Source organism: Ictidomys tridecemlineatus, chromosome 5 (assembly GCF_052094955.1).
Source record: "Ictidomys tridecemlineatus isolate mIctTri1 chromosome 5, mIctTri1.hap1, whole genome shotgun sequence".
Classification (NCBI taxonomy): Eukaryota; Metazoa; Chordata; class Mammalia; order Rodentia; family Sciuridae; genus Ictidomys; species Ictidomys tridecemlineatus.
Window position 1 is genome coordinate 16225224 of NC_135481.1, and position 26746 is coordinate 16251969.

General features: G+C 37.9%; 1 protein-coding gene across 1 annotated transcript in view; it reads right to left on the minus strand.

The window, feature by feature from the left end:
• Positions 1 to 13816: 13816 nt before the first annotated feature.
• LOC144377510 (IQ domain-containing protein H-like) overlaps positions 13817 to 26746 on the minus strand; it is a 43670-nt gene continuing 30740 nt past the window's right edge. Inside the window, exons 5-8 of the mRNA XM_078048953.1 lie at positions 18045 to 18161; positions 14406 to 14497; positions 14256 to 14323; positions 13817 to 13821 (exon numbers count right to left, since the gene is read on the minus strand). Of these exons, the coding sequence (XP_077905079.1) occupies positions 13817 to 13821; positions 14256 to 14323; positions 14406 to 14497; positions 18045 to 18161 (282 nt within the window). The remainder of the gene's footprint in view (positions 13822 to 14255; positions 14324 to 14405; positions 14498 to 18044; positions 18162 to 26746) is intronic.

Here is a 26746-nt window from a genome sequence, read left to right on the forward strand (position 1 = left end):
AGTGTACAATCATAATTACTGTATTTTTATCATATGTTTTAATGAGTGGTATGAAAAGTTCACCTTCATTAATCTTCTTTAGGAGAAAAATGAGGCCTTTTGCCCATTTATTCTTCAAGATGATAAAAATTGGCAAGTTAAAAAAAATTAACATTTCACACAAACTCTAAGAATTTCCCTATAACATCTATAAGAATTTTCATTGGAATTACATTATATATGAAGATTAATGTGAGAGGAACTGGCACACTTGTGATAAACATTTCTTCATTTATTCTAGTGTTCTTAGATGTTGCTCATTAATGTTTTGTTCACCCAAGTCCTGTACCTTTCATTTAAACATTATCATTAAGTACTTTTGATGTGAGAAAGAAGGAAGTAGGAAGGAAGAAAAGAAAGGGGAGGTGGAGGGAGGGAGAGGAGAGAGGATGATCTCACACACAGATATGGAAGACAAACCCATGAAAACAACTATAATAATTATATCTGGGTGGAGGGATTGAGGGCACACAAATCTTTTTTTTTAATTTATCAAATTGTCTTCAATGAGAATGTGGAAAGAGTCATGATCAGAAAATGGGGGTGGGAGTGGGGTGAACAGAGCCTTCTCACAACCAGCTGCTATGTTGACTGCCTGGGTTCTGGGCTCCAAGAGCCAGTCCCAGGATTATGTCACAGCCACCTCAGGGAAGTTGAATGAAAGGCTAGGGTTGGGGGGAAGGAGATAGAGAGATGGAAAACTTATTATAGCCACGCCCACGAGACTAGACCCTCCACTTTTCTACAGAAACCTTTCTCTTCAAACATTTGATTCAATTATACTAAATTAAATCAACCATTTGTTAAGTACTTCCTATGCATAAGTATTTTATAAAGCACCATAGAGGATATCAAAGTGGGAGGGGAGAAGAGTCTCCTGTCTTCTAATTAGCAAGGGGAAAAAACACAAAGTCCTGTTCCCATTCAAAGTACTGGTGTAAATGCACTAAAAGCATACTCCAGCAAGGGAAAATTCATTCCAGCTGAAGAGCTCTGGGAAGAGACATTTTTATGACCCCAAAAAGGCATATTCTACAAAAATTGTCAAGTGAGGTACATGGTATTTCATTACTTAGATTAACGTAACGCAGCCTGACTCATTTGCTCAGATGGGTAAATTGCTATTCAGAGTCATTAATCACACATACATAAGTTAACAGCAAATTTATGATTGGATTCTGATCCCACTATGCTTAAAGACAGAAAAATATGGTCCCTGCCCTCAAGGGGTTTACAGTCTAGATGGGAAAGTTTCCATCTTAAAAGTCCCAACTCCTCTTCTTGTTCTAGACCTTGAGTTAATACTTACTTGGTACTTTGTTCTTTTACTTCTGTCCTAGACCAGGGTAGAGAAATCCCTCCATCAATTCCTTAGTTACCAAGGAAGCAATTCTTTAATTGGCGCCGGGGAAGTGGGGGAGTGGGGGGGGTGGGGGTGTGTACCCGGGATTGAACTCAGGGGCGCTTGACTACTTAGCCACATCCCCAGCCCTATTTTGTATTTTATTTAGAGACAGGGTCTCACTGAGTTGCTTAGTGCCTTGCTTTTGCTGAGGCTGGCTTTGAACTTATGATCTTCCTGAGCTTCCTGAGCTGTTGGGATTACCGGTGTGCACCACTGCCTAGCCTTTTAAAAATTTTTTTAAAGTCAGATTTTTTCTTTATTTAATACATTCTAATAAAATAGTAACAGCAGTAAATAACACTTTGAAAAACACTTTTCTCCCCTATATTTGGAAGAAAATTAAGTCAAAGTATTCTACACAGTAGAAGGGAGACAACTGGTGATGTCTGTAGTTAGACAGTTCAAGGTCTGGGAAATTTCTGAAACCATTTCCACAGAAACAATTCGTGAGTAGGTGCCAGATCTCCCCCTCAGATGCTGGTTAAGCTCACCCCCTCAAAGCTACCCATGGGGCAGTATGGAATGAGGATTAAGAAAGCCTGTTGGAAGTCAGGCTGATTTGAATTAGGACCCTTTGATCTTGAACTGTGTGACTTTGGGTAAGTTTTATTTAATGGCTTTTTACATCAGTTCCTCCAAATATAAAATGAAAGTAGCCATAGTACTTAACTCCTATGAGATAGTCCATGTAAAGTGTAGTTTCCACCATGCCCAGCCCAGAGAGGCCCTCTAAGATGCTAGCCAGTATATAATACGCCTGCAGTGTTTCCTGACAGGCAGGACTTTTCAGTGTAAAATGCAGCCTGGGGCAGAGGGCAGTTCAGTGTCCTGCACAAGTTCAAGATGCAAAGGGGGAAGTTGTGAAGGCATTGTCTTCCCTCCTGGTAAAAACTAGGTTCTGACTTGAAAATATGGCTAACTCCAAGCCAGTGGAAAGATGGTGACCCATATTTATCTTGAGATTTTGATGTTTGGACGAAATGACAACTCCATAAATAAGAGGGTTATGTTTTTAAAAATCCTTTACTGAAAGTCCTTCCCCTCTCCCGACAAAATACAGTCATGTTAAGCTAACCCAGCAGGACGTATAGAGGATACTTTTAAATGACTGGAGAAGAAGAAGCTGGGATAATATTTTCTTAAGATCTTTTTTTTAAATGATGCATTATAATTATACATAACAGTATACTTTGTTGTTACATACCCATACATGCACATACTATAATTTGGTCAATTTAATTCCCAGTATATCCCCTTTCTCTCCCCTCTTCCCTCCTCCTGGTTCCTCACCTCTATTCTACAAGTCTCCCTTCTATCCTCATAAGATGAGTTCCACAACCACCGCCCTCCCAACTTTTCTTCCCTCTTCCCTTCTCTAGTTCCACATGAGAGAAAACATATGACCCTTGACTTTCTGAGTCTGGCTTAACAAAATGCTCTCAAGTTCCATCTATTTTCCTGCAAATGACATAATTTCATTCTTTTTTATGGCTCAGTGAAACTCCATTGTGTATATATACCACATTTTCTTTCTTCCTTCATCTTTTGCCAGGCATCTAGGCTGGCTCCATAGCTTGATTATCATGAATTGAGATGCTGTAAACATAGGTATGCATTCACCACTATAGTACTCTGAGTTTAGGATAAATATAGAGGAGTGGTATAGCAGGGTCATATGGTGGTTCCATGCCTAGTCTTCTGAGGAGTCTCCATACTGATTTCCATAGTGGAAACATAATATTCCTTTTCTCCCACATCTTTGACAATGTTTACTGTTTGTATTCTTGATGACTGCAATTCTTACAGAAATATGATAAAATATTAGTATGGTTTTGATTTACATTTCCCTGATTGCTAAGGATGCTAAACATTGTTTCATATATTTGTTAACCATTTGTATTTCTTCTTTTGAGAGGTGTCTGTTTGCCCAGCACTGTGGCTCAGGAGGCTGCGGCAGGCAACCTCAGCAAAAGCAAGGCGCTAAGCAACTCGGTGAGACCCTGTCTCTAAATAAAATACAAAATAGGGCTGGGGATGTGGCTCAGTGGTTGAGTGCCCCTGGGTTCAATCCCCAGTACACCCCTGGAGAGAGAGAGAGAGAGAGAGAGAGAGAGAGAGAGAGAGAGAGAGAGAGAGAGAGAGAGACGGGGGTCGGGGGGGAAGTGTCTGTTTACTTCATTTGCCATTTGTTGGTTGAGGGGGTTTAATTTGTTTTAAGTTTTTTTAATTCTTTATATATTAACTCTCTGTTTGAAGAGTAGCTGGCTAAGATTTTCTTCCATTCTATAAGCTCTCTAGTTACACTCTTTTTTTCCTTTGTTGTACAGAAGATTTTTAATTTGATGCCATCCCATTTGTTAGTTCTTGGTATTATTTCCTAAGCTTTAGGGGATCTATTAGGAAGTTGTTGCCTGTGCCCCATATTGACCCCGCTTTTTCTTCTAGAAATTGCATAGTTTCTGGTCTAATTCCTAGGTCTTTGATCCATTTTAAGTTGACTTTTGTGCATGGTGAGAGGTAAGGGTCCACTCTCATTCATCTACGCGTAGATAACCAGTTTTCCCAGCACCATTTGTTAAAAAAGCTGTCTTTGGGGGCTGGGGATGTGGCTCAGGCGGTAGCGTGCTCGCCTGGCATGCGTGCAGCCCGGGTTCGATCCTCAGCACCACATACAAATGGGATGTTGTGTCCACCAAAAACTGAACGATAAATATTGAAATTCTCTCTCTCTCTCTCTCTCTCTCTCTCTCTCTTAAAAAAAAAAAAAAAGCTGTCTTTGGGCTGGGGTTGTGGCTCAGTGATAAAGTGCTTGCCTAGCATGTATGAGGCTCTAGATTCGATTTTCAGCACCATATAAAAATAAAGATCTTCCAATGACTAATAATTTTTTTTTTTAAAAAAGGCTATATTTTTCTGCAGTATATGTTTTTGGCACCTTTGTCAAAAGGATTACTGTATCTGTGGATTTGTCTCCATGTCTTCTATTTTATTGGTCTATGTGTCCGTTTTTTTCTCTTCTTTTTGTTTTATTTGTTCTGATTAGTTATACATGACAGCAGAATGCACTCCGATTCTTTGTACACAAAAGGAGCACAACTTTCCATTTCTCTGGTTGTACATGATGTAGTCACACCATATGTGCAGTCATACATGTACTTAGGGTAATGATGTCCATCTCATTCCACCATCTTTCCTGCCCCCATACCTCTCCCTTCCTCTCCCTTCCCTTTGCACAAAGTTTCTCCATTCTCTCATTGTTTTTAGTTCAAGTCACTAATTTATTTCATTCTTCCATTTTTTTTATGCTAGTACCATGATGTTTTTGTTACTAAACCTCTGTAGTTTAATTTGAAATCGGTTACTGTGATGCCTCCAGCATTTTTTTTTTTAACTTAGAATTGCTTTAGCTATTCTGGGTCTTTTATTCTTTCATAGGAATTTTATGGCTTTTTTTTCTTCTATGAAGAATGTCATTGGCTTTTTGATGGGGATTATGTTGAATCTGTAGATAGTCTTGGGCAATGTGGCCATTCTAATGATATTAATTCAACCCATCCAATAACACGGGAGAGCTTTCCATCTTCTAGTGTCTTCAGTGTTCTATAATTTTCTTTAGAGAGAACTTTAATGTCTTTGGTTAGATTTATTCCTAAGAAATTTTTTTATGTTTTAAGGCTGTTGTGAATGGGAATTCCCCCCCCCTATTTCTTTTTCATTGGATTCATTATTGATATATTAGAGAGTTGATGATTTTTGTATGTTGATTTTGTATCCTGCTACTTCACTGAATTTTTTTTATTAGTTCTAGAAGTCTCCTGTTCTATCTAGGGTTTTTCTCATATACTTCAGTTTTACTAGTCTATACTTAGACTAGTGACTAGGTGATATCCACCTCCTTGACCCAACTGGAGTGTTAAACTAGAAAAATAGATCCATGATGATGTGTTCAGCTCCATGTAGAAGCTAATTTTAATGACAGCCTCCAAACAGGAATGTAGTCTAATTAGCGTTATCAAAGACACTAAAGATCAGCTAAAGGTGAGTGGGTTTTCATAGTAGGAAATGAGTTAATAGGAAGGAAATGGTTAAGAACCAGTAAGAGGGGGATATTATCACTCATCTCACTGATATTAATGTCATATAAGGAGCTCAGCACAATGCAGAATAATTTGCATAGTCAATCTCAAGCAGATAGCTATTTTTAAAAAAAATAAGAAGTAGAATCAGAGAGTCAGGATTTTTCAGTGCCTACATAGCACTTACTTGACAGGAATGTATTCCTATCCCTTCGGCAGGTGTAGCTTCAACAGATGGATGCCTCAGACTATAAATGTGTGATGCTGCTCACTATGAAGATCGTCCAACTAATTACCCTTAGTCAGTTTCCCTGTTCACTAAACAGCCTTCTGACTGGGCTTTCTGTGTAGCTTTCTAATAAGGGTATAATATGCTCATTGAATCAGGCTGATTTGACCACTGAGGTCTGTTTGACCATTATATCTCTCCTTAGGATACATAAAGTGGCACTCCAGTTTATACATGAGGATCTTTAGAATCCAGTTGTACTCACGAGAGGATCAACTCAGGCAAAATCAAATCCTAATCCTGTAAAGTTGAGGGTCAGACCTTGGTCTGCGCTAAAGTAAGAGCTCTGTAGAGGGCTCCAAGCTGCCAGCCAGCTCTCTATATGACAGCAATATTGTCCTACCTAAAACCACACCTCCTTCTCTTTCGAAAGCAGAAGATACAAAATGCTTACTTGCCAAGACAGGGGCAGTCTGGAAACCATTGTAACCATTTTCTTCAAACTACATGGTTTAAATATCAGGAACTTATATATATATATATATATATATATATATATATATAATATATATATATATATATATTTTTTTTTTCTCCCAGATTCATTTGTAAATCCAGCTGCAAAGGGCTAAATTTGTAGTGGCTGCTTCCTGTAGGGAGCTGGCTCCTCAGCTTAGCACTCTGGAAATGCAGACCAAGCTTGACAGGGGGTGGGGCTGGGGCTCAGTGTAGAGCGCCTGCCTAGCATGTGTGAGGCATCTGAGTTCGATCCTCAGCACCACATGTAAATAAATAAATAAAGGTTCATTGACAACTAAAAAAAAAAAATGCCTTATACTCAGTCATTCTGATCGTTTACTACCTGTCTGACCCTAACATACCCAATGTGGTGGTTCCTATTTTATTTTTATTTTTAAATTTTTAAAATTTTTTTTTAGTTTTCAGTGGACACAATATCTTTATTTTATTTTCATGTGGTGCTGAGGATAGAACCCAATGCCTTGTGCATGCCTGGCGAGCATGCTACCACTTGAGCCACATCCCCAGCCCCTCCTATTTTAAATAAGAACATTTTTGATAGACCCAACCTGACCTTTTCTTAAAATTGGGCATCTCACCACAAAGCCATGAAAAGATAATTTCGGCTTTACTATAAATTACTGCAAATTCTGAACCTGCTTGGAATGCCTGCCCGTGACTTGAACTCACCCACGCCTGGCTCTCTGACCAGAGAGCAGCCGTCTCTGAAACTTTAGTGACGCCTCACAAATCTTGGCCTTCCCTGGCCAGACAACGACCCTCTCTGAGGCTCTAATGGTCCTCATAAATTCTGATGTTGGGGCCAGCAAAAAATGTAAACTACCATTAGTGTGATGCTTGTCAGAATTCTGTTATCTGTAACCCCCCTTTGTGTAACTTTCTGGGCTATAAAGCTGGGCTGCAGGAAAGCTGGGGTGCTGTCTTGTTCCTGCCATTTTGGGAGGGAGAGGCAGCCCGGCCGGTTGAAATAATAAGCTTGCTTTAATTTGATTTTAATTGGAGTCAGTGGTCTTTTCTCGAGTCTGGGTCTAACAATTTTCTAAACATTTTTATTTCTTTTTGGGGAGGAGGGAACTGGGGATTAAACCCAGGGAAGGGCTATCACTGAGCCACATCCCCAGTCCAGCCCTTTTTATTTTATTTTGAGACGAAGTCTCAGTAAGTTACCAAGACTGGCTTCAAACTTGCATTCCTCCTGCTTTAGCCTCTGGTGTTGCTGGGATTCAAAGAGGAAAAGGTCAAAAAAAAAGAAGCCTCATCCATGAATTTCCTTTTTTTCATTATTATTATAATTACATTATTATTATATTATAATTTTCCTTATGTTATTATTATTATTTTACATTTAGCACAAAGAGATGATAAATTTGAAAGCAAGAAACACTAGGATTAAAAACGTCTCAGTTAGTCCCCTGGGCATTTCTGTGCAGGAGTTGGTAAGAGAGTTGAGGTGAGCTTGGGGCTAGGGGGAAGCTGAAGGCTGTAATTGTCTCTGGGGAGGTTGAGGGGAGAGAGGGCCGGACGTGTTTTGAGCAATCACCTCTCCTGTTCTCTATTTATCCTTTCTTGCCACCACTACTTTCACACCAACAAGTCCTGCTTTGGGCTAATATTGGAGAGAGAGCTGAGTCATGGGGATGGGGATGGGGTAACAGGTAGAAGAATCCTAGATAGCAGTGGTGCATGCAGCACTAGGGCAGAAATAAGAAGATGTTGGGAAGAAATCCCAGTCATCTAGCCAGACCAGGCCTTTGTTTGAAAGGGACAGAGTTGAATGTAAATGGCCAGAGAGAGGTGTTGCCTGTGGAACTCTAATTAGGCAGTTTCATGAACATCTAACAAGTTCAGGAGATAATGCTATTCAAGAAAGTGCCATTGCTTTATAGCCAAAGGGAGAGGAAATAAAGCGTAATAATCAACGAGGACATCGAGGGACAGAAATTGTTCAGAAGCATCCTAAAGATGCCCTTCAGTTAGAGAAGCCAGAGAAGTGATCTAATTTCAGATTTCTGCCTTAAGCCCTTTCTTTTATGATCTTGACTGAGATCACACAATTAGATTTCAGTGGCCCATTGAAGGCGGTCCATCAGTTAGCCTCCCATATCCAACCACATCTTTTGGGTTTTCCCTTTGTAAAAATCCAAGATAATCAAGCAAAGCTCTGATAACTGTCCATTCCCCTCATTATTCTTCACCTCTGCCTCTGTTGAATTGCTGCTAGTACTTAAACTGCATGCCACCTCTCCTTTAGCTATGTCCCTCGGCTCCCCTTAGGCTTCTTTTAAGGCTCGCCTCCAACCATCACTGTTTTGTCTCACTTTGGAAACTGAAGGTTCTACAAGGCACCAAACACGTGTTATTATGGGAGTCACAATCAGGGCCACCGCCCCAATGCTGACTCTGAACAACTAACTTATCCTCTTGGCATAGAGTTGAGGGATTTCAGTTTTTGGAGACTAAGTGATGTGTTTATGATAACGGGGCTGATAGCAGTAGAAGAGAGCAGGGTTGAAACCCATAGCCTCACACTCTGTTTTTCTGGCCTTTTCCACTCAAGTGTGCATGACTGCTTTTCAACCTCTTCATTGCCAACCATAAGCTGTTATTTTGGGGGCTGTTACTGATTATATCACTCTAGTATTTGGGGGTCATATTGTCCCAACCTTACAGCTTAATGAGACAATCTCCTCCAAATATCTTCTGGGTTTACACTGCACATTAGTGATTCAGAGACTCACTTTTAAAGAAAGCACAGGGTGAATCACTTCAGTCTATGGGTACTTACTTCTGTTCTACCAAAGAGGCTTTAAAAGGTTAGGAATGTATACTTGAACTCAAGTACAGTTTAAGGAAGAATGGATGAGAATATTGGAGACCACAGCAATAGTATTTATTCATCTCAAGTGCCTCTCAGTAGATAATTAACCTGGGCCATGATAAAAACAATTCTATTAGGCCCATTTCTCTTGTGGCTAATGCTGTTGTGCTACTTGCTATAGTGTTTTTCTTTGCTTCATTTTAAACAGAATACTTAACTATAATATTGCAAGCATTACCACTTTTTCCTGCTTGCCATGGAAAAGCACTACTAGTTATATAAAAGCATGAAGTTTTCTATTTTCACTCAGGAAGGTGCAATTCTTTTGAAAATCTGGGGTGGCAGTCTGGTCATACCCACTTTTTGGTAGGTTTTCTGCACAATAACTGAGAGAAGTAAATATTTTATATATAAAAAATGCAACATTTTATGCTGGGCACAGTGGCACATGCCTGTAATCTCACAATACAGGAAGCTGAGGCAGGAGGATCACAAGTTCAAGACCAGCCTCAAAAACTTAGTGAGGTCCTAAGCAACTTAGCAAGACTCTGTCTCAAACTAAAAAATTTAAAAAGCCGGGGATGGGGCTCAGTAGTAAATCACCTTTGAGTTCAATCTCCAGTACCAAAATAAACAAACAAATGAAATCCCAGCATGTTGAAGGTACCTTATTGTTCTGATACATATTATTTGCCTCATACTGGACATTTGGATGAAAGAAAAGACCTATCACACAGTTCTAATTTAGGAAAATCATGGGTCCCTTTGGCAGCCTGGTATAGTCATGGACCCCGTCTCAGAATAATATGGGTTTTTTTTTATTGTTGTTGTTGTTTTATAAATTCATAAAGTAAAATTCATGAAATACATGGGAAACCTATTGTATTGAAATGTGTAGTTCTATGCATGGATCCCTCGTGCCTTATGCCTATCATAGATGTGACTTGGGCCCTTCTGTCTACCTAATTTCAGGTTCTTCAAAGTGGAATTATGAGGTTACAAACACTATTTCATGGAATGGACTCAAATACTCAAGTCTAAAAACTAAGTCACAAAGTAAAGGGGCACAAAGTGAAAAGTGAGTCACACACCTAACCTTGTTCGGTTAGGTCACTGGTGACCTGGGGTGACTCTAGAGCAATGCAAAGACTCCTTCTGGGACCCCCAAATCCCTCTCCTCCCTGTCTGCTCATGCTTAAAATCCCTTAACAGAACTGAACTCTTTCATTTTAATTAAATAGAGAATTTGTTCCTGTGAAAGTATAAATACCCACGAGAGAGGTAAAACTCTATGCCAAAGATTTTCAAATTTATTTTCAGCAGTAGAATCTCTTTTTTCAAATGCACCCTTACAAAGAACGCTGGAATATAAATAAATTTAAGTTTTATAAGAATTTGCATAATTTTATTTATTAAATTATTTTATTTATTATATGAACATTTATATTATATAAGACATATATATTTATTATTTAAATGTTTATATCTTTATATTTTTATAAAGATAAGTCAAGACTGGAGACAATGAGGCTGTTTTGGTCAAAGCAAGTTATAAAATCAAGAGTTATAGATTATAACTGGAGTCTTATATCCATCACAATCTACAATTTATTTATGTGTTTTATTTTACTTGGACAAGATGGAGAAAATACTGAATATGAAGCAATAAGTAATTTCAAATAGCTAAGAGTTTGTTATGACACTTATTATCTCAGAATTTTCTTCAGTTAAAATGATCCAGAAGCTTTCAAGAGTAGTAGCAATATTTTTGTTTCAAAATAGATTCTCTACTAATATCCAATAACTTCTCATGTTCCTTAGTAATGAAGGATTAGTTAGTTGGTAAGAACTCAATTAGGGGAGATTTGACAACTAAATCCCATAATAACTTTGAATCTTTACTCTCCTAACTACCTAAAGTTAAGCAAATAGTTTAACCTTAAGTCTCTGTTTCCTGATCTGTAAAATGGTTATAAAAATGGCACCTATTTTATAGGTAAGGATTAAACAAGATCGTGTGTGTAAAGCTCTTAGCACAGTGTCTGGCACACATAATAAATACTACTATTATTAAAGGACTAAGTAACCAAAAATATGAGTGTCATATATCATTTTAAGGTCCCATTTAAACTCCTTCTCGAAGATCTTGGCACCTTTCACTTTCAGATATTCACCCAGATCTTCAAAATAATCTTGTTTTGCAAGTTAGTTCAAAATTTTGAGTTGACTCTGTATAGTTGATTTGTATCTGGGATTGCAAACAAAGTAACATTGCTACTCTGTACTGCAAAATGCAGTTTGCATAGCTCATTTTAAATCACCCAAGCAATCTATAATGCAATATTATTATGAAGCAACATGGGTTGCTGGGATTGCACAGTTGACAATTACACTGTGCCAAGTCTGCACCAGAGAACTTGCCTGGATTTTAATTGATGGCAGCACACCTGTGTCATAATACTGATTCCAGTTAATGTTGATGGAATACTGACTAGGGGCCATGCACTGCTTTAAAATGCTTATAACATATTAGCTCAATTTAATCTTTGATTATTTTTAATGTCTATTATTGAATCATATATGAGCAGATCTCAATTTCAAAATATGACTAGTAAAAAGTTATGACCTACCCAATTAAAAAACCTTTATAGAAAATTCAAATGCACATACGCATGTATGCTCATGCGTGCACGTGTGCATGTGTGTGCAGACACACACACATACACACACTTACTGAGTCAACCTAACATTACAAATTAACCCACTGATGGTCTAATGCATTAAAATTTGGTATCTAACTTAAAAATACGTATACTGTTCATTGTTACACTTTCAAATAAATATTTATTATAAAAACAAAATGCAAATTAAATGTTTACAATGTTTCAGAAACTCACTGGAGTTTCTAGCAATTTGAAAATCAGAGCATTAAGCCCTGTTCCTCATTTATACTAGAGTGTGAAAGGAGTCAAATCAGATCCTTTTCTGAAAGCACATAAGTGAAGAAGAGACAAGGAAGTAAGAGATTTTAAATACTAATTCATTTTTCAAAAAGGCAAGAACCTGGTTAGGCATTTATTGCATATCAGCAATGTTGATGTATTGTCTGCAATCCCCATGACACCTTTGCAGAGTTCACATCACTATTCTGGCTTTACAGAAGAGGGAATTAAGGGACCTGAGATGTTCATTTCCTTACTTAGGGCTCAGTGACAGAGCAGGCTCTAATTCACTTCACTCCAAGCCCCTCCCGCATGCCAGCTGCTCTTCATGCAACTACACATTTTTTTTATACCTTTATTTCACTTATTTATTTTTATGTGGTGCTGAGGATTGAACCCAGTGCCTCACGCATGCCAGGCAAGCGCTGTACCACTTGAGCCATATCCCCAGCCCTATACATTTTTTATAAAGCAGAAAGACCAGAAATGAGGGAGGTAGAGTAACCTGTCCTAGAAATGGACAGTTAGGCAGTATCAAGAACACAGGAGAGTGGGGGCACACACCTGTAATCCCAGCAGCTTGAGAGGCTGAGGCAGGAGGATGGCCAGTTCAAAGCCAGCCTCAGCAAAAGCGAGGTTCTAAGCAACTCATTGAGACCCTGTCTCTAAATAAAGTACAAAATGGGCTGGGGATGTGGCTCAAGTGGTAGCGTGCTCGCCTGGCATGCGTGCGGCCCAGGTTCGATCCTCAGCACCATATACAAACAAAGATGTTGTGTCCGCTGAGAACTAAAAAATAAATATTAAAAAATTCTCTCTCTCTCTCTCTCTCTCTCTCAATAAATAAAGAAAGAAAGAAAGTACAAAATAGGGCTGAGGATATGGCTCAGTGGTCGAGTGCCCCTGAGTTCAATCCCCAGTACCCCGCCCCCCCCAAAAATAAAAACACAGGAGCAAGGTAGTTTCACTAATTAACCCTGTAGAACGACCCAGCAGGATGAGGAAGGGCCAGCAAAATGACTACTGCACTAAGAGACGGGACATTAGGCTTTGTAGCTTCGAAACAGAGATTGGACAGATGAGAGGTCAGGTCAGTCCTCAGCACCTGTTATGTATCTGCTTGGTGCAATGGGGAATTTATAAAACAGTAAACAGAACAGACAATGAGGTTCCCATCCTCATATCTGGTGGTTAAAAAAGGCATGATCACATGCAATATTAAACAGTACCCCTGGGAGGGACCTCAGCAGCATTCTTGTTCCCTCCCTCAGCCCCCACAATATCATAAGTTTTAAATGACAATATAAAACAATGGCACAATACAAAAGGTGAGAATCGCCAAATTGTAATAACTAATATTTCCCAAGCACTTCTTTGTACCAGGATCTTTGCTTAGTGCTTTGACTGAACTCATTTGAATCTCAATACCATCTCGTGAGATAGGTCTTCTTACTAGGGACATTTTACTGCTGCGGAAACGCAGGCTGTTTCCAGGAGCTGCCCAATCTAGTAAGGATTCACATCAGGCAGCGTGAAGTCCTACCAGGTGCTTTCAAGTTCTTCTAGCGTTGGATTGGGTACACATGCAGATCTTAGCTAGGAAGCTGAAGAACTGTATTGTTCCAAAGAAGCTAGAGAACTCACTACAGTTGGGTTTTTATGAATGTTATTTGATGGAAACGAAGCCTCCAATTGTTTCTCCCCACTTCCAGAGTGTGAGAAAGCCACACACCAGTCCACATCACATCGCTTTCTTCCCCTCTCCCGTTACACTGAGAACAGCAAAGGCACATGGGCACAGGGGCCATATGCCCCCTCTCCTCCGCAACACCACCACCATATTAGTGGGCTACATTTTATAGGCTGTGAATCAGGAAGAGCGTGAACAGCCATGGTGCTTTCAAAAACTCTTCCTAGGCAACCTGAGGAGACGGTTCTCTGTGACTGAGGGAAGAAGGGATGCTGTGCGTTCTGTCGCAGTCCTTGGGTAATGACCGTGTGTCATAAATAGGATATGGCATTTCAGAATGTCTTTTAAAGCTATTTCCTTTTGTTCGACTAATTTAATTTACCAAATGCTCCTGGGAAAAGGGAGGGGGACCAAGATGCTGACTCCACAGATCCTGAAAAATCAACATTTTCTTTTTTAACTGCTCTCAAAGAAAATTACATCTGATTGTTGTCTGCTGGCTCCCTCAAACTCTACCTCTGTCAAAATCCTGCCCCGGCAGGTGCGAGGAAGAATAGATGCAGAACTTGAGTGAATACCCACATCTGTTTTTGGAAAAAGGGAACAGAAGCAGCACAGAAGGAAGTAAAAGAGATAATTGCTGGCTTGAACTACAATACATTTTACTTGTGGGCAGAGGGCCAGCTTACAGCAGGCGGAATAGGCAGACCCATCTTATTGGAATTCAGGGGTGGGCCTCCGTTCTTGTCCGGAGACAGCTGTAAACCAGCAGCCCATAGCATCACAATCAGGCACAGAGTTTTGTCAAGGAATGCTGATACGTACAGAAGCAGCTTTGTCTGCTTCCACTGCACCCCTGCCTGGTGAAATGACAGTCAATCTCTGATTCCAGATGACAAGAACTGGATAAAAACTTAAAACAAATGGCGACCTTTCAAAAGATTAATTTGTTTACCAACAAAATGTTCCCTCTTTGTCATCCGAGATGGGGGTGACCTTCACTTTCCCATATCTAGGCTGGAAGGATGCTGACTATAGTCATCTGTTAAGTTAACTCCGTCTCAGCAATTATTCCCTTTTTTATTTTTAGTGACAAGAAGGGTTTATTAATTCACTCTGCTTCTTGTTATGGTTTATAAATGCAACAAGCTCATTCTGAATTACTGCAGTGTAACATCAATTTGTTTAAATCTAATTCTGCTACCATTGCCAAATTATGTTGTGACTGTAATTGTGGCCATATGCATGGGCTTAAAACACAATCATGTTTTGAGATCGTCCTCCCCCCACCCCACCCCTTACTTCTGGTACTTCTTCTAATCATTTGACATTAACACAATTGCCTCACTTTCCATTACTTTATCATCTCAGAAATGAATGTGCTTTCAGTGAGCAAGATTACTATGCACACCCCAAGTGAAACAGTAAAGAATGAAACTATGATTTGTGAAGTGTGGTTGCTACCCAACTAAGTTAGTGAGAAACACTGCATAACATATGACTCATAAAATCTAGAAGTCATAATAGTATTAAATTCAACCTCATGAATAAATAAAAGATTCTAAGTTTACATTGCATTATATATTTATTTATTTGGAAAGTGGGACCAAAGAACTGGTATAATTCTACAGCAACTCATATCTTGCCAAAAAGAAAAATGTTTTTATGATTCTTTTCTAGGTCATAACAGTTATAATCAGAGTTATTTGTGCAGCAATTCAAAGCAATGTTTTGTTTGGCTATTTTGTTATGCATTCATAATCGTTCTTTTAAAATTCATGTTAACAGATACATGTTTCAAGCCTCTTAAGAAACCCTTTTTATTTTAAAAGAATAAATCAAAGTCAAATTTTCTGTAGATCTTTTAGTGTGTTCATTATAACGTCTGACTGGAACTGGATACCAGCAAGGGAATGTGAGCGAAGAGCACTAGAGATTTCTTCTTGCTTCAAACCCATAAGGACCTACTCCAAAACATGTTAGTGGGCTGTTTATTTCTTATTTGGCAGATTTAAGATATTTTAAAAAATCATTAGTGATTTTCACTTTTAGGGCTCTTTTGTAAATTGATTATGTATAACAGAGTCACAGAATATAAAATTCTGAAAGAGTCTTGTGCTAGGACTAGCACAGGGCAGCCGGGAGCGTGTGTGCTTTCAACATGGGGCTCCTTGTCATTAGGAAGGATGCTCCTCTTCATCAGATGGAGAAAATACCACAGCTTCTAAGAACTAATAATGTAAATTGACTACATATTCAAATTTGCTCTGTCAAAAATGCCTAAGATTATTTACAGGCTTTTGACAAGCTGTTCAAGTTTCATGAGAAGTAGGGAAACACATGGCCCTCGGCAGCCAAATAATAAGCCCCTTTATGCTCAGAGTAGTTCTAAAAAGCGATTAGCCTCGATGCTGCTTTCCTAATTAACTGTACATCACAACACTAGACACGCTGCTTCCGTTTGGGTAAGTGCTTCTAAAAACATTTTGATAAGTGGTAAATCTCAACTGTGTTTACCCCACATGCTCTCCGTGAATGTTTAAGACCAAATATCCCAACGCTTCTCCCAAAGGACCTTTTTGAACAATGCTTCCATTTTATAAATTCAAAATGAAAATACCATTTTCCAGTTAGTGCCATCATATATCCACATCAACATAAAACTATAGGGTAACTATTTCGATGGAAAGGCCAGTAGTTCAAGCAAAACATATACCCCTTTTAAAAATGCTCTGGTGTCCATTTTTATGGAGTTGAATTTTCTGAATAAAGGACCTTCAGTATAGTAAATGAATATACATTATCAACTATCAACAAGGCAAAATGCCTTTTCTCTTCCTCTTTGCTCCAAATACACAGACACAATGTCCACGATATTTATTCAATTTAAAAATTATGAAAAAAGATGAATAATTAAGATTCTGCCCCAATTTTTTGATATGATTTTGAATTCCCTATTTAAGTCTGAAATCTCCACTCAGAATCATAAGGCAAAGCATAATCCTCGATCCATTTAGAGGTATGCCTTTAAAAACTTCAGTACTCATCAGAAAAAGTTTGCATGAAATACAGCAGTTGCCTCGGGCTACGCAGCCTCAGCGCTCCACCAGCTAAGCCAATATTAATTCTAGATTGAAGCGGAAAACCAACAACAACAAAAGAGAAATCTGCTCTGTCTCTACAGCCAGAGAAATCATATTTTTATTTCAAGAGCTTTGGGGCTCATGGGAAGTAGATAAAAACGCTTTCATATTATTCACAGTGACATTTTAAATAAAGTTTCAGCAGGAATAAAAATATCTAACTTTCTGGTTATTTCTTAGGCTATAAAAGCATTTCTATGATAAAGTACACTTAAACCAAACCTGTTTGAATAACATAAAGCACAAATAGACTGAATGTATATTTCCGAGTTACATGAATAAAGCAGGCCACTGGATGTCTATGAAAGAAATTTGGAAGATTAATCTCAGAGACTATTATGCTAGTTAGAAATGGCTTTGCAATTTAATCTGAAAATTAATCTTATTTTTAGTTTTGGTATCACCGAGCTATGTTTCAGAACTTTTGAGAGAAGTCAAAGGTTTAAAATGTACAGCAGTGTATAGATTTCATCTCTGTAATTATTTTTAGTATTAGAAATTATCTCAAAATAAATTATTTCCCTGTTAAAATGAAGCACTACTCTTAATTTTCCTAACAAAACCCACAATACAGGAAGGGTACAATCCTTGCTTTGGGCCATTTTAGCAGCAATGGAAAAAATAGGCCCAGTTCTGAGATCCCTTCCTGTGAATCCACATTTGATTATTTTCCTATCTCATGATTCTGCTGACATAAAGGATTAATGCCTGCTTGCTTCAGATTTAGAATAATACACTAAATTTTTGTGTATGATATGAGTAACCACTATTTGGAATGTATACTATGCTGCTTTATTTTTATTTTTCTCATGGTAAATCAATTATCCATGATATCAAATATTGAAAATTTCTGTATTAATTTTTTGTCATTAAACTATATCTTCTAGTTAAAATGATGATACTAGATTATTTAGGAATATCAAATAAAAACAGAAATTTGAATGAGCTACAAATAGATCATTTACAATAAGTTTAGATGTCCTTAATCATTACTAATATAGATAAAATGAAAGCCACTCCATTTCATCTCAAAAAAAAAAATATTGCCAAGGACAAAAGGATTACAATCTCGTTTAAGATCAACATTGTATCTTACACCACTAATACATGACTTTTAGTCCCCCCCAAATTAAGAGTTTGTTAAAAACGACTCATTACTTACATGTGCTTTTTTCTGATTAATATATGGCAAACTGATTCCATAGTTCGAATTTACAGCAGCTCTGTGGTGGATGTTTTCAGGATTCTGCAAGATTTTTACATTCAACCCTATCTTTTGCTGAAACAAAGAAACAATGAAACTTTCATGCCAGATGAACAAAAATGCTTACTAACATTTTATATCCTCAGAAGAATACAAAGTTCTTTGAAAATAATTATTGTAATGCAATTCTCACAGGGAACTATATTTGGATTCTTTATTTGGGCTGCTAATTGGTCCCTTTTATTTGCAGAAAAAGAACTTTCTGGCAGATTTTCCTCTAGGTATCCTATTAATCACCCAAATATATCCTCAAACACCATTCATTTTCTCAAAAATAATGCTAGGAGCCAACCAAGGTGGACAAAAGACAAAAAATACCTGATCTCAGATTTATTTTTAGCTTTCCAGGTCAAGGATTTTTGTCATCGAAATCTATACTGCAAGTACACAGGTAGAGGGCTCCCTTGGTCTGTTAATGTGGCCACTTTCCTCTAGGGATACTTACAGGTAGATCTCAGTGTAGACCTGATAAATTTACCAGAATCAATTTATCTATTCCTTCACAGAGATTTTGCTAGCTATAAGAATAATTTATGCTTTCTTTAGGGAAAAAAACATCTTTCTCAGATTACCTATTCCCATTCTAATCAGTTTGTTGCTGGGATGCTGAAGAAGAAACCACGAAACCGGGCTAGCTGCATGGTGGAGGAAGGGACACTGGAAAGTTGTGGCCAGACCCAGGTTCCAGCTCTGCCCTGTGTCTCACTGGAAGTCAGTTTGTTTCTTTATTTGCAAAGTGCAACTATTGGACTTGGTCTCTTGAATTTACTGGCTAGCTTGGGCATTCTATGATTTGAGGCTAAAAGATGATTTGGTGCTTAGGGAATATATAGTCAACAATTTCTGAAATTTCTTGTGATTTTTTTTTATTGTGATGTAATTCACATACCATAAAGTACACCCCCTTAAAATGTGTAATGCAGTGGTTTTTAGCATATTCACAAATTTGCTCACCACTACCTAATTCCAGAACACTTTCATCACCCTAGCATGAGACCTCCTACCCATTAGCAATCACTCCCTTTCCCCTCCCCCTGCCCCAGCCAACCACTAACCCATTTTCTGTCTCTATTGATGTATTTGTTCTGGGCATTTCATATAAACGGAATCATATGATACATGTCCCTTTGTGACTCTTTCTTTCTTTTAAAGGAAGTTGGAATTACTGTGAGCCACTTTAAAAAAAACCTGATTTTAGTTCAATAAAGTATCTTAGTTCTGAGGATGTGTTTGTAGCTCAGTGGTAGAGCATCTGCCTGGCATGCATGAGGCCCTGAGTTCAATCCCAGCAGCAAGCAAGGAAGAATCTCAGCTCTGAGGGTGATCGGATGCAATGTTGGAATGGTTATAGGAACCAGACAGATTAGTTCATGATCCAGATATTTCTTTGATCATAAGCATTCATAAACTGCCTAAGGTCAAAGTGGAGAGGAAGGCTACAAAAATATCTTTGGAATGCATGCTGTCTAGATAAGCTATTTCTTAACACATGCTCCAAAGCTTCCCTTTATTGTTTAAATCGAGTTTTAAGAACCAAATCTCCAAATAACTGCCTTGTCTGTTTTATTCAACCCATACAGAGACACAGGTTGCAAACAAAGTGGGTCCTGTAACTTTCTCCTTGAGGTACAGGTGGTGACAAAGATAATGTAGTGCCTAATTATAAATGGCTTTCCTTCTGTGGCTATCCCACACTCACAGCACCACTCTGGGTTTTTTGCATAGAAGCCAAGTGCCTCTTTTATTGAAATTAATACCTGAACATAATTTTTCCCTTCTTAATTAAACTTTCAGAATAATTTCCATTCTACCGAGGATTGGGAAATTACTAATATGTATTATATTGACTGGATGTGGTTTCTGTAATTAGGGTGTTTTTAAAATGTGTATTCTGGATTCAGTTGATGGTAATAGCTTCATCTATCATGTCTAAGCTTTGTTAGAACTTTTTAATTCTGGGATCATTGGCTCAGTGGACCAGAGCAGTTTTCTTAGTTTTATTATGCTCCATCAACTTAGTGTGGTTATAGGACTGGTGCAGGGAGGAAATGATCAAATACAGAGTCACTGTTAAAATTGGCATTAAAATTCAGTTGTTTTCCTATCCATTTTTACATGTTTGTGGCACTGGACACAGATTTTTTTTTTAAGTAAATCAGTATGTAGATAGAAATCCATCAGGAAGGACAGGTTGTAATAGTAATTATTTACTGTTGGCTTACAGTGATGGAAAATCTCTTTTAAAATCATTAATATTCTAATATTTGCTATTTTAGCATGAAAGCATTGTGTACCAAAATAATAATATGTAGCACACATGATTTAGTATTTCTTTAAAATACATTACATTTCGATAATATTAACATGTCAAAAGCTTTGCTGAAAATCACTACCAAATAGATACAAAACCTAAATTGGTCTTAAGAACCATCTAGATAGGTGTATAAGAAAATACTTATAAGCATAAGCTGCATTATCAGATTCAGTCATAAGCTTTTTTCCAAGAAAAACAATTAAAGACTTTAAAAAACAAAAATTAATCATTCCATTAAGAAGAAAAACATGCTTTGGAAGATGATCATTTTTTTACCAATAATAAGATAAACATCAGAAATAATTTTAGAATTTTTTTCTTAAATTGGTCAAAAAAAGACAGAGATTTATTTAATCTATCTTGAGCCACTAAACAAAACTTTGTATTCTCTTCTTTTGATAGTAATTACAAGCAGATATATCAAAAGTGACTCTCATTTAGACTTTGGTTTGTAAGAACAGAAGTTATTATCAGAGCCAATTACTGTTTTACCTACATGGCTGCACAGAGGCAGGGAGTGCAATTTCATCTCATCAGTAACTTTGTGGTATTTATTTTATTACTATGCCCACAAAGCTATATAAGAAGGAAATAGCTTATGCTATTAAAGCTAGGGTTGGAATATAAGAGGCTAAGGTTTCTTTTAGAAGAACTTCTGAATTAAAAACACTAGGCAGCATGTAATGCCAGCTCCCCAGACATGGGCAGACCATAAAACGACACACATTTGAGCAGGAGCTCCCACACAGAGTAATCAAAATTGAAATGCTTCACAAACAAAGTTGAGAGAGGCTGTTTTCCAAGTTACTGTATTATCAGCATAACATTATTCTCAACAGTGTTTGCCACGAATGATGTCTTCTAAAGTGGATATTACTTAATGTCATATTCCCACTGGTCAAAGGCAACCCCATTTAATCTCAAAGCCAGAAAGAAGACAAGTAGGAAAATAATTCAGTCACCTTTAACACTCATTCTCTCAACCATTGTTATCTACAATGGAACAAAGTCCTGGTTGGAGTCATATGTTGCAGATTTCTCAACAATGGTATATTTGTAAAACTTGGTAATAATACCAACATTTACAGGGTTATTTGTGAAGTTCTAATGTCTAATTGAGCATCTTGATTGTAGATTATAAAGTCCCACTCAGAAGCCCACTTGAAAAGGGGTTCCTACTGGCCACAAAATAATGGTTGCCATGGATTGAAACACTTCATGTACATCAAAGTCCATGAGTTCTTCATGTTTCCCCTCTCTCAAAAAACTAATGATAAAATTTATGAGTTAGTCTGGAAAATGATAAGTGAAAGAAGGAATCAAGCATTTACTCAACTTTTCCTGAAAACCTGTTTTTGATACTCATGAAAGATTTGCTAAGAAAAAGTTCTTCTTGGAAGCTAATAAATGCTGAAGGAATGAGGGGATTATAAAATGGCTACTTTGCAATCCCTAATGAGATAATGTATTTAGGTAAATATCAGTGATTGTTAATACCACCGGGTGAAAGGTTGTAGAGAGACTTATGAAAGATAGATCAAGCTGGTAATGCTCGGATTCACTTATCAACCTTAATATCATTAAAAGAGAGAAAAAAATTACCTTCTGATATACTATAAAATAAAATACACAGGACCACCTATGAGGTATTTCTGCCAAAAAAGATGGAACTTGAAACTGAACAAGCTTCTTGATAAAACTACCAGTTTACAAGAAATGCTAGGGACAGAGGAACACATAAAATGGCACCTAGGGATTGTAGTTGGCTAAATCCAGACTGTAGGGAAAAACTATGTGACAAATAGTCTGGTTTCTTCAACAAATAAATGACGTTTTTGGATAGGAGAAACTGTCATAGATCAGAACGAGATAGAATTGCAATGTGTGGATCTCATTTGCATCTTGATTCAAACAGACAGGTAGTAGAAAGACAATTTTAATAAAATTAGAGAAATTGAACATGGACTGGGAATTATAGAATGCTGATGAATCGTTAAATTTATTGGATGTGATAAGAGTTATGCTTTTTTAAGAATCCTTGTCAAGAATCCTTATAGGTAACGCTTATAATCCCAGCTACTCAGGAGGCTGAGGCAGGAGAATCGCAAGTTCAAAGCCAGCCTCAGCAAAAGTGAGGAGCTAAGCAACTCAGTGGACCCTGTCTCTAAACAAAATACAAAATAGGGCTGGGGATGTAACTCAGTGGTCAAGTACCCCTGAGTTCAATCCCCAGTACCAAAAAAAAATTAAGTCTTTATCAAAGAATATACCATGTGAAATGACATGGTGTCTGTGATTTCTTTAAAAGACTTTGCCCAGAAAAGTGTAGATGGAAGAGATGAAATGAGAATGGTAAAATTATGGTCACTTAAAACTAGGGAATGGTTACATGGATTTCTTTCTGTTTTTGTGAATATTCAAATATGAATTTCCTTAGTAAGAAATTGTCATTAATATTAAGGTAAATTAAAATGTAGTTAAGGTAAAATTAAAATGTACATCTTCATGATTTCACCATTATTTCAGCTCTAACAGTCCATGCTCTGTGACTTCCCTTCTTGCTGCCCTGTAGGGCTGGAAGGATCAACAGCAGCAGCCCTCCTCAGCTCCAGCATCCCTGAACTCCACACTGCTTCTAAACAGCTCCACTGCCCCTACCTGCTTCCAGTTCACAAAACCTCAGACTTGACTCCTATTTAGATGGATCCATCCTGTTTTCCGATTATAGGAATTGAACTGGAAAATAAGAAGATGGAGGAAGAGTGCTAACATTTATTTGGCTACTATTTTGTGCCAGGCACCAAATAGATGGTGTTGTTATAGTCAACTAATTTAACTCAGTCTTTAAAATGACAAAAGATAGACATGATGGCAGAGTGTATTTTGACCTAATATATGTACATGGAGTATAGCTTCCCATTCTTGTGGTTGTACATGATGTGGAGTTTCACAGGTTGTGTATTCATATAGGAACACAGGAAAGTTACGTCCAATTCATTCTACTGTCTTTCCTGTTCCCACCCCCTTCTCCCTTCCCTTTATTTCCCTTTGTCTAATCCAAGGGTGTTAGCAGGTGATGCACTTTTGATTCCACACCCTACCTGTCTGTCAGGCCTTTTATTCCTCCATAATGCCCACAGGCACTGCTTTGGTCTGCCAGTTTTTAGCTTTAAAGTAGTATAATTTTTCATCTTACGTTTCCTTATCTGTAAAATGGGATTAATAATAATTCCTTCCCTCAAAACTTTGTGAGGATGAGCTATGATTTCCTGACCCAGACTAAAACAGATCTAAACAATGACCTTCCTCCTCTTGCCCTATCCTTCTGCACCACACCCTCATCCCAGCAGCCAAGGCAACAGAGGGACCATTTCCAGTGGCAAATCAGACTAGATCAGGCCTCTGGCAAAAAGCGTCCAGTAGCTCTCCAGCTCACTCAGGGAATATCTAAATCCAGATTGGCAAGATCTGGCCCACCTGCTTTTCCTACTTCTTTCTCCCTTGCATGCTCCCCTTCTTGTCGTTCATCCTCCCAATCTGGGGGTCCTTGCACATGCTGTTTCTTCTGCCTGTGATGACCTTCCTCCAAATAGCCACATGACTTGCCTCCTCAAATTTCTGCTCCAGCACCATCCCGTCTCTTCCAGGTTAGACCATCTCATCTCTTCTTCTCTTCCCTGGCTGTTCTCTCACTATATATTCACTTTTTGAATTGTTGTTATTATTATTTTTTAACCTAATGGCAACCCTGCAACTAAAAAATAAGCTCCAAGAGAGCAGAGAGATTTGGCTGATATGTAAAATAGTGCCTGACTTATAGTAGCTATATAACAGTATTCATCAACAAATAGTACCACGAACAACTATCACCATGCAGCACTCAATGTGTATGGAGCACGGTTACAAACATGTACATGTATTTACTCATCTAACCTCACAATGGCCCTATGGGTTAAGTACTATCATCGTGCCCATTTTGCAGATGAGGATCTAAGGCACGAGAGGCTAAATGACTTGCCAAAGCATAGCTACTAAGGGTGGAGCCAGGATATGAACCCATAGTTCTAACTGCTCTGTTGCCATATAGAGACTATTCCAGGCCATGACCTGTCTAGGCATTGGTTAGAGCAATAAACTACATACAGTCCCTTTGCTTTAAATAAAATAATCAAATTCAATGGAAAAACCTCAACAGATCTGGGTTTAAATAAAAAAGCAGTAAAAGACATTTTGGGGATAAAGGGGGCAATCTGAATATGAACTGGGAATTTATTATATTCAAGGATTGTTATTTGTTTTATTAGGTGTGATAATGGTATTGTGAGTAGAATAGAAAACTAGCTCATTTTTAAAGATGCATGTTAAAAGCATTAAGAGGTGAAATGTCATTAGGTCTGTTCTTTAAACACTTCAATAAAAATAGATGAAGCAAAAATGGCAAAGGTTAAGAATTGTTAAATCTCAGTGTTGGAGAAGTTGTTATTCATATGCTATTTTTGGTGTTAGTCTGCTCAGGATGCTTTAATAAAATACCACAGACTGGCTGCATTAAAACAACACAAATTCTTTCTCATAGTTATGGAGGTTGGGTGGTTTGAGACCAGGGCACTGGTACATTTGGTGTCTGGCAAGGACTCACTCACTTCCTGGTTCATAAATGGCAGTTTTCCCACTGAAACTGCACATAGAAGGAGGGCAAAGGAGCTCTCTGGGGCCTTTTTTATAAGGTATGAATCCCTCTCATGGGGGTTCCACATTCATGCCCTAACTATCTCCCAAGACAGCATCTCCAATAACCATCACATTAGGCATTAGGGTTCATCATGTGAATTTTGGGTGGATGCAAACAATTGGTCTATGGAAGATTTCCTTTTCATTTTCTTTGAAATGGGGTCTTACTCTGTTGCCTAGGCTGGCCTCAAATTCCTGAGCTCAAGTGATCGTCCTGCCTCAGCCTCCTAAGTATTTGGGAGTATACATACAGGTGGTACCACTGGGCTTGGTTAGAGATATGTTTGAATGTTTTCATAATGCTGCATTCTAAGGAGAGGAAAAATGCAAAGTGCTTGGCTCTGTGTAGGCATTTTCTTCCCTTATCCTCATCTGTAGATCCAGCTTGCCATCTCATTAGCAAAATTTCTCACCCTGATATCAAGTGAGGTATAATCCACCTTGAAAAATCTGTGAGTAAACTCTTGCCTGCTCTGACTTTGTCCACCTTTGATCTTTCACCATATTATTCTTTTTAAAAAATATTTTTATTTTTATTTTATTTTTTATGTGGTGCTGAGGATTGAACCCAGTGCCTCACACATGTGAGGCATGCACTCTACCACTGAGCTACAGGCCCAGCCCCTCACCATATTATTCTGCATACTGTCAAAACCTTCAAAACTTTAGTTAGGATAAAAATTTGAAAATAATTTTCTCAATTAGATCCAAATTTACAAAATTCTTTCTCAATTAGATCCCAATTTACAAAATTCAAGACACAAATTGCATACTACAGTACCATGCTATGGCACAGTATGTGTTTTTGATGTTTGGCATAAATTTTAAGGAATTGGTAGAGGGAGTGATTCTTAAGTAATGAGAGGGGTCTATTTGCCCAGGTCCACAAACATGCCAAAAACATCATGCTTCTAAGTAGGTCCTTTTGATTTACACAGTTCAAGAATTTCTCTTTTGAAATTGCCTCAGACTGAACTTGCCAGACACAAGAAAATCAAATACTCTCTTGTCCAATGAACTTTTCCTTCTTCTCCCCTCTCCTCCTTATCCTTTGTTCTTGTTATCTCTGACCCTTCCCTTGACTATTATAAATATGTGTGTCTATGGTCCATGATGTCCCAAAGGGGGCTTGGGTGGTGTTGATTCTAGGTTGAATTAGGTGACTGTGAAGTTCCCTTCAAATTCTGAAGTTCTGGAATTAGATAAAGAATAATAATAATAATAAAACCCAAATTTGATCATTTTACCACATGCCAGATATTGTGCTATTTGCATTTATTCCAGTTTTTGGAATGCTATTAAGGCCTACATCACTTTCTTTGAAATAGCTTCACCTTTTTACTTTTGCCAAAACCAATCCTGAGTTATATTTGGTAAATAAGGTAGGTGTCCAAGATGAACAATTGATGTTGTTTAAAAAGAGACAGTAATGACACAGAGATATTGTGTTCCATCTCCTGCACTTGGTCTAGGCCTAAATAACCACCACACATCTGTTCTCTGCAATGTTTCCCAGGATGAATTCTATTGATATCAAGAGGGATAGTGCTCTTCC